Raw genomic sequence first — 10,563 nt, 5'->3', positions numbered from 1 at the left:
AGGATTTGTTTTATACTGATGATGAGGTGGGGTAGGGAAAAAGAATCCACAAATATGGATCATAAAATAAATATTGTTCCCCCAAAGGAAACTTTTTAAGGGACGATGCAGTTTATTCTCAGCAGCGGAGCGACGGAGGAGCGCGAGGGGAGATGAAAGAGAAACGCCCCTGTGAGTCGGAACGATACGTCGAGGCTTTGAGGCATCTGTTGGTACAATAAAAGAGTCAGTCAAGTTATCTGCCAATCCTGGAACAAACTTTGTAATTTAATCTCCTGCCACAAAGAAGGGGCCGCTAGTTTGTTTTCCTTTTCCAGCCAAAAGAGGCACGACTGAAACCTTGAGGGTTCGATTGCTATCCAGAGCAGTTAAGACGTGTATTCCTCGCCTGTGTGTTCCAGACCACTTCGATTTGACTGTGTGGTGTGTGTGTGTGTGTAGCTGCTGCAGGCTGCACACAGGTTGGTTCTATTGTTTTCTGCACAACCAGTGACAATGGAAAAAACAAAAGCTCCTGACACGAGGTGGGATGGAGTTAAGTCATGCACGTTCATGCTGCTACTGAAATACAGCTAATCCCATCTTAGCTTTTCTGTGCTTTAGTGTTTTCAATACGTGGATTTCATTATTTACCTTAAAGCGTTGATATTAATACCCCAAAATAAAGATGTTTCCAGCAGTTTAAAGACACTCCGCCTCTCGTTTCTCAGAGGATTTTACAATCAGATTGGTTCTACACTGCAGATGCAACACTGCTGATTCAGGCTGGGAGTCGAATGGCCCGAACGGGGATGGCTGACATGCACCTACAGCTGCTGATAGCGGGTCGCTGAAAAACAAGGTGAGCCGGAGGTAAAACAGCACATGTGAAGCAACCGAAACGTTCTGCTGATGACAGATTTGTGCCAGCGTGTGCATATTCATAGGCAAGTATTCTCATTTTCATCACTGCGGTGGGAAAAAGAAAGGAAAAAAAAAAAAGAAGTCCTTCTTGCTTTGTTTCTTGACCAATCAACAATCCCCATCTGTCGTCATGACAACTAGCACTTCACTTTTGCCCATCTCCTCCAGAGCTGTCGCCAGAGAGACCAGGTCTGCATCACCTTGGTGACACGCTTCCCATAAGTCCAGCAGAACACCTGTGGGGCTGGGCTTTGTGGCAAAGTAGTTCAGATACCTGCGAGCGAGAAAGACAGACTGATTACAGATAAATAGATAATTAACGATGTCAAAGATGGTCACTCGAGGTTTTCTGTGAAATAGGTATTAGTGCTTCGTGTATTATTTAGTTGATGTTTTTCTTAGTTCATATCTTAGATCTTATTACTGTTTTTCTTTTACATTTTATTGTTGGATGTAACTGGGACCCTGCGTACATAATCTCATTCCACCACATGTACCACATGTGATGGAATGACAAATAAATCTCTTTGAATCTCTGATTTATAGTTAGCATTTTATCAGCTTAAGCCACAGAATATGGAGAAAAGGGCAAAATTCTCAATACAGTAGTCCCTCTTGCCACTTTGATTATGTGCTGTTGACTATCCAAGCTGCTGATCTCATGCTGCTGATCTATTTCATGTTGCTGTGTTCATTCGTCCTCATCTGCTCACACAGACTCGTGTTTGTGCTGTTTAAGTGTTTAGCGTATTCTTAGTTCATATCTTAGATCTTATTACAGTTTTTCTTTTACATTTTATACTTTTGTTGGATGTAACTGGGACCCTGTGTACACAATTTCGTTCCACCACATGTACCACATGCGATGCGAATGACAATAAAGAACCTTGACCTCGATACTTCGCGGTTCGATTTTTGCGGACTCGCTCTATCACGGTTTTTCAAATTAAGATTGAACACGAGAAAAAAAAAGTACACAACACCGGATTGTCAACTTTAACTTTACTCACGTGATTGGGACAGTACGGGATACAGTACAGTAAAGAGTTGAGGAACAAATAAAATAGTTCGGACAGGCGCCGCCATTTTGTAGTTTTCTCTCAATAAGCCTATACTGTATCGTGGCTCATAAAGACTACATTTCCCAGAAGCCCCGTTGCCTCTGCTGAAAAACAGAGGGAAAGTTTCCATCTGATCGGAAAAAAATTGGCGCTTATTACAGTGACTTTGGCATCCAGCGGATGCAAAGAGCCGCACGGAACCCACGGAACCAGACCAGAACCAGACCTCCCGACCCATCGGTGAATCTTGTGGGCTGGTAGCCAGCCCACAAGGACTTCCGAGCGAGACGCGCATCACCGAAGGTTTGGCGCTCCATCCGGAGCCCACCGGGACTTTTTTTCATCTCTCAAGTCGGAGCGGAACCGAGCCGCTGCTGTTCTGCAGAGCCCGGCAAGTAAAATTTCGTAGCTACATACACAGTGCTGTACGTATGTTGCTAAAATGATGTAGGTTTAAGAGCTTAGAACATTGCAAGAGTGTGGAATACATACATACTAAAATAAATATAACGTCGCTACTTCGCAGATTTTCACTTATTGCGGGGGGTTCTGGAACGTAACCCCCGCTATAAACGAGGGACTACTGTAACTAAGAAAACAGAGGCTCATTTTACATTATTCAGACTTAAAAACAACTCATAAACTCATTAGGTACTGTAGTATTGAAATACTTTCATGAGTAAGAGTACACACATATGGTATTGAACCAATACCAAACCAAACCAATATCATACCGTATACAGTAGTCCCTCGCTACTTCGCGGTTCATTTATTGCGGACTCGCTCTATTGCGGTTTTTCAAAATAAGAGTGGACATGACACACAACTGACTGACTGATGGACGAGCCGCACGATCGGCATGGAATTTTTATTTAAAATGAATGATTTTAAATTATTTAGCACCTGCTGCATTTTTGTGCAGCCCATACTGCAGGACAAACTTCCTGCTGCAGCTGATCAGCTGTTCTCTGTGCAGAGTGGAGAAGTGGGCGTGGCCAAGAGTGCTCGCAGGTGGCTGAGAGCTAAATTCATGACATTCTGTGCTCTTTTAGAGCGTTAAGAGTTTAGAAAAATTGTTTAGAATATTGCAAGAGTGTGGGAAGAGTTTAAAACGCCTTTACATATATATATTAAAATAAGCTATTACTACTTGTACTACTATTCATACTTTGCAGTTTTTCACTTATTGCACGTCTTCAGGGTACGACTACTGTACCCAGTACTGGTATAAATATTAGTACATCTCTTCAATCTTGATCACTATTTGACAGAACAACACTTTGTAAATGACCAGGCTTTCCCTTTTACAGGTGAGAGGAGGCGGACCTGTCAAAGCCCAGACTGCGAGCCAGTAGCCTCCAGTCACAGCCTCGAGCACTGGGAGCATCCAAACTGGCACAGATCTTCTGGCGGATGGAGTCAGGTAGGCGAAAGGCATAAGGTCCCAGCTGAGAAGAAGGTATGCAGGAGGTTCCTGAGGGGAGTGGCGAGTGCGGCGGGAGAGTCTGGTTTCACAGAGAAAAATGGAGCAGAGGTGAGCTTCACTGCAGCTTTCTGTGTGTGTTTGTGCAAAAAATAGTTGTCCCCATTACCTCCTGGATGTCTGTGTGCAGCTGGAATATCTGTCCCTCCCCTTCCACCTGTCGGACACAGATCTTGCAGGCGAGCTGCGACACGGCCAGGCTGGCTCTCTCCAGGCTGAAGGTGCAGTGCAAAGGTCTCTGACTGCCACTCCAGATGTGATAGAAGGGGATCTCCTGACGCAAAAAGACAAAAAGCTAAAACAAACGTTTCTATACTTTTGTTTTCGGCAGCACGGTGTGACAGTTTCATTAGAGTTTCCTCAGATTTATTTCCAAAGCACAGTCTTAAATTAGAGCCATCAGATCCCCTTTGGTTTTTCAGAACAGGGTCAGAACGTAAACAGTACAGCCAAGCAAAAACAGCTGCTGTAGATGTTATGAAGGCAATATTCACAGAGAGAACCCCAAATATATTTTAGAACAACTTTTACTCTTTATGTTTTATTCCTACAGAAACAATTTGTGCACGTGAACAGCCAGGACCAAAGTTCAGATCTGCCTCATGAACGCATGTACACATATTATAGATGTACAGTTTGATGTATTTAGCCACCTGGTACTTGGCCAGAAGTTTGCTTCTCCAGTAGGTGTGAGGAATGTCGTGGATGGACAGGCGGAGATTGTGGTAACTGTCTTTGAAGAGCAGTGGTTTGGGATCTTCTATCAAAACTCCACCTAGACTCCTCTCCAAATCCAGCACATCCTGCACAGAGGAAAAAACATATTTATTTATTAACCTTTTTTTAATCAGACAAACCTCATGGATCTTTTTCGCAAGGTATGCCTGGGCCTGAAGGCCGACCAGATGTGTAATTCTGGACTGTGGGAGGAAACCGGAGTAACTGGAGGAAACCAATGCAAACTCAAGGAGAACATGCACCAAACCAGAGATAGAACCCAGGAGTGTGATAACCACTAAACTGTCGTACTGCCCACATTAACATTATAGTTCAGAAAAACTCAAGTCAGGCTCCTGACATATTTTCCTGGCTGCAAGTTCAACAAGAGTTTGATCAGCCTCATTGAACTCTTTTTGTTGCTAGCTCCATGTCAAAAAAAAAAAAATCTTATTTTTCTTGACTTCAAAGTTAATGAAGTGTCACGAGTTGTCTGCACTAATGGCGCTTTGCCACGGTCTCAACTCTCATCTGTTGCGCACCACACTGCCCCAGTTAAGGGCCTGCCCACTGCTGGTACCCACACCACTCATCCCAGTTTATGGGACCACCTTGTTTGAGGTTCTCCGCAGACTGCTCCAAGGTGTCCATTCTGACGTAAGCAGAAAGCAGCCGTTGATTGGCCAGCAGAGCTATGCCACTGCATGACCCGGCCAGCAAAACTGCAAATTACATCAGAACCTCCATTTCCTCTCTGATCATATTGATGGACGGTGCCACAAGAAATGAGTGCATTTACAGAGAGATAAAGAGATACAGAGTTTGTTTTGTTGTTGCAACTTTCACACTGTGTCCCATCTAGGACACAGTGCGAGATATGATTTTATTACACCTCCTCTTACCTTGTGTTTCTCTTTTCCTTATCTAAACAAAAAGGGCAGCGCCTCCCACGAGGCCGCAGCCTCAGACACCTCCGTCTACTCATGTCTGTTTGTGTTTTACTTGGACGAGCTGTACTGAAATGTAATTTCGTTGTGCTTCGGAGCCGATTCTGATTCTGATATCAGAGTTGATGGCACAGCGTGTGTCCACTCAGACTTATAAGCAGTGCCGGGATAAGCGCAAAAATTGAAGTCCGATTATAGGGTGAATAAGGACCACAATGGGTGGAGTGGCTCGAACAATGAACAGTTAAGATCCCGCCCACAGAGCGGAGAAATGAGTCACAGTGGCAAATCACCTACACCTGAGAAGAATCAATAAGACGAGAGCCGAGTGGAGCCCCACTCATCAATGGCTAAGCAACAAGCGCTAACAAGAGCCAGACTTGGCCCACAAGTGTGACACATGCATTACATCAAAAATTTCTAATTAATATGAATGCATTTATGGAAATTTAACATTAGTAACATATTGCAAAAACAATAAAAAATGAAATTCACGCTGCTGAGATGAACAGTTGTTGAGATATTCGCATGTGGTAACAGGAAATGCTAACAAAGAACGCCTTCATGTAAACAGAGCATTGCTACAACGGCTAACAACTCAGACAGTGGTGAAGAATCTGTCACTTTAAATTGTTTGGAGTCTAGAAGAGTGAGACAAAGAAGAGTCACAGTTCAAATAATATTTTTTTCAATAAACGAAGACCAGGAAGTTCCCCTTTGATGTCACTTCCTGTTTCACTTTGGCTGCTCCAAGTTCAAAAGAAAACACGGCAGTTGTATAAAATTCATACAAAATGAGTAAAATCGTGTGTATTTTGCCAAATTTATTAAATAATAAGTTTTCTTCAACTTTTTTTATTTGTACGATACAGCACTTTGTTTCCTAACTAGTTAACACTTCGTACTAAACTTTATAGGGTGCTAAAAGTAATAAGACCACACAAAGTCTGGTTTTAAAATTTGATGCTCATGTTATTATTGGGATGAAGTTCGTATTTCCTTTTATTCTGACTTCCTGTTTCTCTGGGGTCAGAGAGATTCAGTTTTCATGCTCCAACCTTTAATTTGTAGAAATAAAGTGGATCTGAAGAGTTGAGAGACAATGTGTGGCCCTGCTGCTCAGAGCCACAATGGAAATAAGTTTCATATATTAAATGTTTGTGATATTATACAGAGACATACCCTAAACATTTCACACCTTTTGTCGGTTATTGTGCATGTTTAATCTTTAAAATATGCTTCCATTCAACTTTTAGACTCTCATGAATCTGGGTTTTTATTAAAACATTGATTTGTTTTAGCTTTTTGTGACTCCTAAACCAGTTTTTATTACAATATTTACCTTACACATATGAAAAATTAATATATTAAATTTTTTAAAAATACATTACCAAAAATATTTAAAGGTTTGAGGGGATTTTAACGCTAATATTTGTGAATAATAAATTACGGCACAAAAAAATAACCATTAATTGAAAGCTTTAACTTTTTTTTTTTTTTTTTGGCATTCACAAATTATAGAAGTGCTCTCCTAAATCAGTGGATTACTTTTAGTACTCAAATTATAATTTCTGTGTTTTCAGAGAAATAAAATGTGGAGTGCTCAGACTTTCAAAGGACTGTAATGAAGGGGCTCTTTGGTGACAAACAATACGAAGAAGTCTTGCAGCTTTTAGCAAGAATAATCAAAATCAGCTAATCAGTTGTCCATTTCATGATAAGAATTTTAAAATATAAAATAAAGTAGGGGGTCCCCTAAGGGTGGGCAAGGTCTGGATCCAAACCCAAGTAACTTGAACTGACTAAACGTGGTATAAAACGTTTTTCAGGGTGCAGTCTCTGACACAGCATCATTTTAGTCGACGCAGGAGGACTGCAAACACCGTGTACCATATTCATAAAGCTTCCTGGTACAACAAGTTCCTCCTGGGGCACAAACTAAATTAAATTTGTAGAAATATAACATTATCTTTAAATTTTCCTCAAGTGGCTAACACTCGAACCTTGTAAAAACTAGCGTTACTCACAAAGCATCTTTCCCCTTCGGAGACCTCCAGGAAAAGAGCTAGGCGTACTGAGGCGGGTTTTTAAGAGGCTTAGGAGTCTCATAAGCAGACGAGGGGAAGTCTGACGGAAAAACAGAGGTGGGAGGAAAGTTCTTCGGATGTGGAGAGATACCGAGTTAGTGAGGCGCTACAGATGAGATCACGCAGAGATAATGCTTGTGCTCGATTTTGTGTGAGAGGCAAAGCAAGAAACTATCCCATTAGAAAAGAAAACGATCGAAATGATAAACTATTCTCCAAAATAAAAGAGCAAAAGTGGTAAGTTTGAAATGGGTTTTAGACATCTCATTTAACTAGTACTGTATTTTTCAGCATATAAGTCGCAGTTTTTTGCATAGATTTGCAGTCCTGCGACTTATACACCGAAGCGACTTATATATGTTTTTATTTTCCATATTCATAATGCAATTTTTGACCGACGCTTTAAATGTTCATTCATACTGACATGAACCAGAGTAAACATTACCATTTGCAGCCACTAGAGGTGCATGAGGACCATCAAGGCTTTTGACAACTACTGGTAGGCGCATATGTTGTTCCTGTACCACTGTCTCCCCTCGCCAAATATTGACCATTAAAATGCATTTGTTAAGGAAAAAGTTAAACTGAGACACACCTTTGCTATAATGTTGAGCAAACAAATAATCGTTTTTAATTTTAAGTGTTAAATTTGTTATATTTCGAAGAACTGCAACAACGAGTCGTCCCGTGCATGCTCCCGCGGCCGCCAATCGATTTTTGGCACGACACTGATCCACGTTTTCCGGGGGTCAGCAGTGACGCATAATAAACGCAACTTATACGCCAAAGTGACTAGAGATGGGGCCGATCCAGTATCGGGATCGGCCTCCGATACCAGCATAATTTACGTAGTCCGAGTTTTCCGAGCCAACCTGCAGAGATTTCCGATCCATGATGCGAGTTGGCTTCAAATTATGGAATGGATTTCCTGAACGAAGGCGTGTCTCATGAGCCCAGAGTAATAAGACCCACCTCAAATTCAGGAAATCCATTTCATAGTTTGCAGCCAGCTACAACCTGAGTTAGCAGCATTGTGGCTAACAGCTAACCAACTTTTCATTGAAACATGCCCGCTGTGTGGAAGTATTTTACACTAGAAACACCACAAAACAAGACAGCAATGTACAATGTCTATAAAATCAATGATGATGATATCGGAACAGGATCGGTATCGGTCAATATTCAGATTTAGGTATCGGGATCGGAATAAAAAAAAAAAAAGTGGATCGGTGCATCCTTAAAAATGACTTATACACCTATATGTTTTTTTTTTCCCTCGTCATTATACTTTTTTTGACTGATGCAACTTATATGCTGGAAAATATGGTAGTTGTCTGTTTCTTGGCTAGTATTTGGTAGATTTACATCCCAGTAAGTACCAGTTTATACACTGACTGGACAGCAATCCAAAAGCTGAGATTTCCTTAAAAGATCTGAACTAGATACAATCATAAACTTTTAAATTGAAGGCAGCCATAAGGGCAGATTAATGACAGCACTGAGACCAAACGAGATGCAGGAGGAGTGGAGCAGCACCTTGAGCGCGTGTGGGGTGTCATGGATACAGTAGATACGAAGACTGTAGTCCAGGGAGAGGCACGGTGCTCGGGGGGCAAACAGAGCCAGCTGCAGGCGCTTGCAGGCGGGTCGTGGTGGGCAGGACTGGCCCACAAGGCCGTACGTGCCCAGCTGCTCCATGAGGACATGGCAACACTCCTCCTCCAGCTGCAGGTAGCACGGGGATGACAAAGTCTCCTCCCCTACCGTCAACACCTCCTGAGAAAACAATGGATTCAGTTTTTAGTTAGCTTAGAATATAGCTAACAGTAGTTTATGCTCAATAATCCAGTTAAAAATCCAATAATGTTCAGTCAGGTCATCTGGATGGTTTGTTTGTAGCTCCTTGGACTGATGAAGTCCTTTGGATGAAGGACGAAATGTCTCAGCAAAAAAGAAATCGTCCAAATGACCTGACTGAACATTGTAACTTATTTGCCATATCAGTCATGGAGCACAGAGTAAAGTGAAAGAGACAAAAGTTTTTGTCCAGGCTAGGCTAATGGCTAGCTAAATGAGGAACAGTTTTAACATTTTCAGGCGTTTAAAACTTTTTTTTTTTTTTTTTTTTGCAAAGAGAATATTATAACACTACAATATCTCTTATTAAACCTCTACACTTTTATAAATGACGTAATTTATTTGGTTTGTTACGGTTTTCTCAATGGAACAACATTCAAGCTACTTTGCAAACGTACAGAATCAAAGTAATAAAAACAGAAATCTTAGATTTAATAAACCCACATTCGATTAATAATGGAACAATAGAAGTTAAACTAAAAGTAGTACCTACAAAAAAGATCATTTTAAGTTTGATGGCAGCAACTTTTCTTGAAAATTTTTTAAACGTGGCATAGAAAGGCCGATGGAGCATTTAGCAACTAACTAGGTCAGTTGGCAGCAGGTCAGTGAGAGCACTGGGTGCAGAAAGATCATATTAGAGAAGCTGAATTTCTCAGAAGTAAAGATGGGCAGAGGTTAGTGCAAAATACTGTGAAAAGAATTTCCGAATTATGTTTCTCAAAAATTAAGAGCACTGAACAGCCTAGTTCATAATAGCATCAATTGATTTCAAGTGTCTGGAGAAATCTGTGCACAAAATAAAGGTCAAAAGTCAACATTTGATCTACGAGCTGCAGGTGACACTGCATTAAATATAGTTCTGATTTTGTTCTGCTTTATAATTTAGGAACACTTCCAAAAATCATTGTCTGTAAACACAGTTAGCATCCACAACTACTAGCTAAAGCGCCAACTTTTAAAGAAAAATACATTCTTTGCAGCTAAAGCTAATTTAAAAGTGAAAAAAAAAAAAAAACTATTCTGTGGTCAGATGAGTCAAAATTTGAGTTTATTTAAATGCCACATTCTCTGTACCAAAGAGGAGGGAGAAGTCCATTATTTTGAGAAAGAGTTGCATTACAAGCCTGAAAAATATATACAGTAGTCCCTCGTTTATCGCGGGGGATCCGTACCCTGAAAACCTGCGATAAGTGAAAAATCACGAAGTAGGAATAGTAGGACAAGAAGTAAGTTGTAGTTTATTTTAGTATATATTAAGGGTTGAATGACTACATAATTTTTAAACTTGACATTAACATAATAAAACTCGAGTAGAACTCGAGTACTTAATGACATCATAGGATCTATCCATCCATCCATCCATCCATCCATCCATTATCTTTACCCGTTTATTCCATTTTGGGTCACGGGGGTCGCTGGTGCCCATGTCCAGCAATCACTGTGCGAGGGGCGGGGTACACCCTGGACGGGTCGCAAGTCCATCACAGGGCCACATAGAGACAAAC

At 41.1% G+C, this 10,563-nt stretch overlaps 1 protein-coding gene across 1 annotated transcript in view; it reads right to left on the bottom strand.

Annotated features, from left to right (window-relative positions):
- Positions 1 to 969: 969 nt before the first annotated feature.
- Positions 970 to 10,563, bottom strand: part of unc5b (unc-5 netrin receptor B) — a 67,802-nt gene continuing 58,208 nt past the window's right edge. The window contains exons 13-17 of the mRNA XM_037692666.1: positions 8,735 to 8,974; positions 4,101 to 4,250; positions 3,557 to 3,721; positions 3,291 to 3,469; positions 970 to 1,177 (exon numbers count right to left, since the gene is read on the bottom strand). Coding sequence (XP_037548594.1) covers positions 1,012 to 1,177; positions 3,291 to 3,469; positions 3,557 to 3,721; positions 4,101 to 4,250; positions 8,735 to 8,974 — 900 coding nt within the window. The 3' untranslated portion in view covers positions 970 to 1,011. The remainder of the gene's footprint in view (positions 1,178 to 3,290; positions 3,470 to 3,556; positions 3,722 to 4,100; positions 4,251 to 8,734; positions 8,975 to 10,563) is intronic.

Source organism: Nematolebias whitei, chromosome 1, assembly GCF_014905685.2.
Source record: "Nematolebias whitei isolate Nwh7 chromosome 1, NemWhi1, whole genome shotgun sequence".
Classification (NCBI taxonomy): domain Eukaryota; kingdom Metazoa; phylum Chordata; class Actinopteri; order Cyprinodontiformes; family Rivulidae; genus Nematolebias; species Nematolebias whitei.
This window is presented reverse-complemented; position numbering and strand designations above follow the sequence as displayed.